This window comes from Arachis ipaensis, chromosome B09 (assembly GCF_000816755.2).
Source record: "Arachis ipaensis cultivar K30076 chromosome B09, Araip1.1, whole genome shotgun sequence".
Classification (NCBI taxonomy): Eukaryota; Viridiplantae; Streptophyta; class Magnoliopsida; order Fabales; family Fabaceae; genus Arachis; species Arachis ipaensis.
The window spans coordinates 107799824-107804163 of NC_029793.2; the positions used below are offsets into that span (position 1 = coordinate 107799824).

Below are 4340 nucleotides of genomic sequence, written 5' to 3' on the forward strand. Positions count from 1 at the left end.
AATTTTTAATTCAATAGATACGATAGTACTTATTGATACACTAGTCATAATAATTATATTTGTATGAATCAAGAATTATGTATCTAAGGACAGATTAATATAAACTATAAGGATTTGCAATCAAAGTACTTGATCGCTTGTAGTTAAGGAAATGTAAAATGGCCAATGAGCTATAGTTTAAATGGCATATTTTTATATATTCATCACCTAAAAACAAGGTTGCGAAAACCGGACCGGTCATCGAACCGGTCAAGTGACTGGTTCAATAGTTCAATGGTTCAACCGTGGTTGAACCGTGGTTAAACCGGTTTAATTAAATATAGAGTGAAATTATAAAAAATTGAATACATAATTTAAAAAAGTTAAATTCAATAATTTTAAACTAATAAGATTCAAAATTTAACAATTTCACAAAATAAACAATACATAATTTATCATTAAAAGGCCATAAACAACTTCAAATGACAATATTCAAAACGCACATAAATGACAAATGACAAACACAATGTTTTGCACCCAAAAGAAACAATGTTCAACAAACAATAGGAACTACAGCTACTACAGCTACTACAGCTCTTTCTTTAAAGTAACTTCCAATTTGTGTAGCTACTACAGCTCTTCTCTTTCTTTTGTCTCTCGTTGTTGTAGGAACAGCAGCTTGTATAGGGTTAGGCGATTCAGCCTCTTGTGCATGTGCTTCCCCACCATAAGCCTCCTCCTCAAATTTTCTTTTCTCCATCTTATTTTTCTTGTTTTCCATCAGAATCCTTTTGAATTGAAGTTCCACTTCTTCAGTTACTTTGCTACATACTTTGATTTGTCCTGGAATTTTCGCAAGATGATATTTCATCCTATATATCCCCCTTCCATTATAAGTGTTCAAACAAAAAATACACATATATTGTGCCTTATTATTTTTATCATATTTCACAGTGAAATATTCCCAAGCCGGGTCAGATTTTCCTCGAGAGGAAGCTGTCTGAGATTCTTGTCCAGCATTATGTTGTTGTTGTTGATCATTTTCTGACTGTTCCATCTAAATTCAGAATGCCAGCAACCCAGAATCCAGACCAATATATCAATTCATAGTTCAAAGTTCATACAATTTATAATTTTATATGCATTCAATAGAGCAGAATCGACAAAATAAAAAAACTAAACAGAGCAGACTTGAAAAGATTCAAAAAAAAGAAAAATTGAAGAACAGAGCATAACATAATTTTCAATTTCAACATGCATCAATTTTATTCTCAAATCCAACATACAAGTATACAACAAATTCATTCCACATTTGATTAATCATATTAAAAAAAATAAAAGAACAGAAGCCAGAAAAAAAAATTGAAACAGTATACACTAAACAGACGCCAGAAACCCGATCTTACCTCAAGAGAAGAACGAAGAAAAGCCAGAAAACAACACAGCACGAAGCCACGAACAGAAGCCACAAACCCAGAAGCCCTAAACCCAGAAATCCAGAAACCCAGAAGCGGAGAAACCTAGAAGCCAGAAACGGAGAAACCCAGAAACCCAGGTGCGTGAGCGTGGGCGACAGTGCGCGACGGTGCGCGGACGTCGGCGACGGTGCCCGAAGGTGGCCGAACGTCGGGTGTTCTTCACGGCGTCCTCTGATCCGTTGTATGCATAAGCTGCTTCAATGTTGGAGAGTGGAGAATAGATTGGGAGTGGAGCTGATGGTTGGGAGTGGCGGTGGAGGGTTCTTCAATCTTCAGTTCTTCACTCTTCAGCCTTCACTTCTTCGAAGATTTTGGAGAGATTAGGGATTTTGGCTTTGGGTTTTCAATTTTGGGAGTGGCAGCCTCAGCAAGTCACGCGTTCTTCATCCCCTTTTTCTTTTTTTTTTTTTTAAAAGAAACGACGCCGTTTGACTAGTAGGGGAAAAATCGGCACGTATAAAAACCGGCCCGATTCGCCCGGTTTACCGGTTAACCACCGGTTTGATCAGTTTTTTCGCCGGTTTTTTGTAGTACGGTTTGTTCATGGACCGAACCGACTACATGACCGGTTTCCGGTTTTCAGAACATTGCCTAAAAATTGTGGATTTGAGTCTCACTTCTAATTTTAAAAAATAAAAAAATAAATATAATAACCGTTCGTCCAATGTAGTTTTGTCATTTTAAATATTTTAACTTGAATATTATGAAACATTTATGTATGTATTAATTTATGATTCAATTATTTTCTATTATTAAGGTTTCGAAGTTGGGATTTGGATGTATGAACCTTACTGGAGCCTACGCTGCTGGTGTTTCTGAAGAGGAAGGCATTTCTATTATTAAGCATGCTTTTAATAAAGGAATCACCTTCTTTGATACTTCTGATATTTATGGACTCAATGCTAATGAAATTTTGGTCGGAAAGGTACGAAGGAATTACTACTTCTGCATAAAAACTATTCTTATTTGGGATACTCTTACCAAGTACAATTTTTAAGGATATAAAAGTTAAATTTGTTTAAAATAAAAAATTATGCATTCAGCATCATTGAGATTATTATAGTCTCTTACATTGAGCATCATTGAGATTATTATTGTATTGATTGCAAATGGAATTGCTATTGCCTCTTTTAATTAAAATAAGCTATCCAAAGTTATATCTTTAACTCTTCAATAAAAGAGAACAATATACAATAACGAAACTTTCTGGATTTTGGCTTTGTTATAGAGGATATTTTTGCCATTTTAATTGAACAAAGCAAGAGTAAAAGGAAAAGGAAAAGAGAAGCATTAAAATTTAGAACACATGTATGTGATGTGGAAGGTACATCCATAAAAATTCGATAAGTCAACGGACTAACAGTTTCTATTAATATATATTAACTAATATTTATGAAGAATAAAAATTATTTTTCAATAAAAAATCTACCAAAAAAAATTATCATGTGCAATACACATTTTCTCTGAATCTAGTGAAAAAAAACTCTACTCTTCGCCTAATTCTAGTCTTCATTAACAAATTTTTCAAAAAAATCTAGTGTCATTTCTATCAAAAGAACTACAAACTAGAGGAATGGTATGCGTAAGACTTCAAAGAGATGTGAATGGAATTTAACCATCGTAGAACTTAAAATTAACTCTTTTTTTTACTTATTGTTTACGTTGTTCATAAAAAACGTAGTTTTCTATACTTTCTCTAATTCATTATTTATCGCTCTTATTAGCAAGATCTTTATTAACTGAAAATTGACATTTTCTTTAGCTTTTCTTATGTATAATATTTTTGTATTATTTTTTCAGGTTTTAAAGCAACTCCCTAGAAAAAAGATCCAGATAGCTACAAAGTTTGGTATTGAAAAGTTAGATATTAATACTTTAAACTTGAAGATCAATGGTACACCAAACTATGTACGCTCATGTTGCGAAGCTAGTTTGAAACGTCTTGGAGTTGAATACATCGATCTCTATTATCAGCATAGAGTGGACACAACAGTTCCTATAGAAGACACAGTTAAAAACTTCTTTTATTAATAGCTTTGCAAATTAATTAAATTGGAACATAGGACACATTCTATACTAGTGGTCACTTTTTTTTTTTTATCATTTTCTTGTGTTGTATAATATCTTTTCTTTTAAATTTTGTTAAATTTTATATCATGCATGAAATAGAAAAAGATAACATTCGATAACTTTTTGACTTATGTTATCCTATTATTAGTAGTTACTGTCGTAAACACATTTTTATATGAAGATGATATTATTTATATGTTTAGTCAAATATGTTAATTCATATAATAATTTACAATATCATTTTTATATGAAGACATCTTTATGAAATTAGTCACCTATCTTACTAAGTACATTATTAACAAGTAGTTTCTTGGATTATTATTATAGATGGGTGAACTTAAGAAATTGGTGGAAGAAGGAAAAGTTAAATACATTGGATTATCCGAAGCTAGCTCGGATACAATACGAAGAGCACATGCAGTTCATCCAATTACTGCTGTACAACTTGAATGGTCACTTTGGACTCGTGATGTTGAAGAAGAGATAATTCCTCTTTGCAGGTTAATTTTAGTTACTTAATTTCATAGTAATAATATATGTGTGGGTTTTATATGACTTGTTAAAATTTAAGAAGATAGAAGGGGAACACATAGGCCTTGTTGTTTCTGAATGTATATAATTTCATATTTGTGTTGATGTGAGATTAAGCTTTTCTAATACTTTTATTTTTTTAGAGAGCTTGGTATTGGAATTGTACCATACAGTCCTCTTGGTCGTGGCTTTTTTGGTGGCAAAGGAGTCGTGGAAAACCTTCCAGCTGATAGTCTTTTGGTAGGTAAATTTATGAAATAAATTAAATTTTCATCTGATCCT

The 4340-nt window shown here is 32.3% G+C and overlaps 1 protein-coding gene across 2 annotated transcripts in view; it reads left to right on the top strand.

Annotated features, from left to right (window-relative positions):
• LOC107619510 (probable aldo-keto reductase 1) overlaps positions 1-4340 on the top strand; it is a 7312-nt gene that overhangs the window by 1533 nt on the left and 1439 nt on the right. The window contains exons 2-6 of one of the 2 annotated variants that reach the window (XM_021111507.1): positions 649-693; positions 2215-2382; positions 3258-3467; positions 3855-4027; positions 4202-4298. In XM_021111507.1, the coding sequence (XP_020967166.1) occupies positions 2239-2382; positions 3258-3467; positions 3855-4027; positions 4202-4298 (624 nt within the window). In that variant the 5' untranslated portion in view covers positions 649-693; positions 2215-2238. The remainder of the gene's footprint in view (positions 1-648; positions 694-2214; positions 2383-3257; positions 3468-3854; positions 4028-4201; positions 4299-4340) is intronic. The other variant, XM_016321803.2, reaches the window with a different exon arrangement.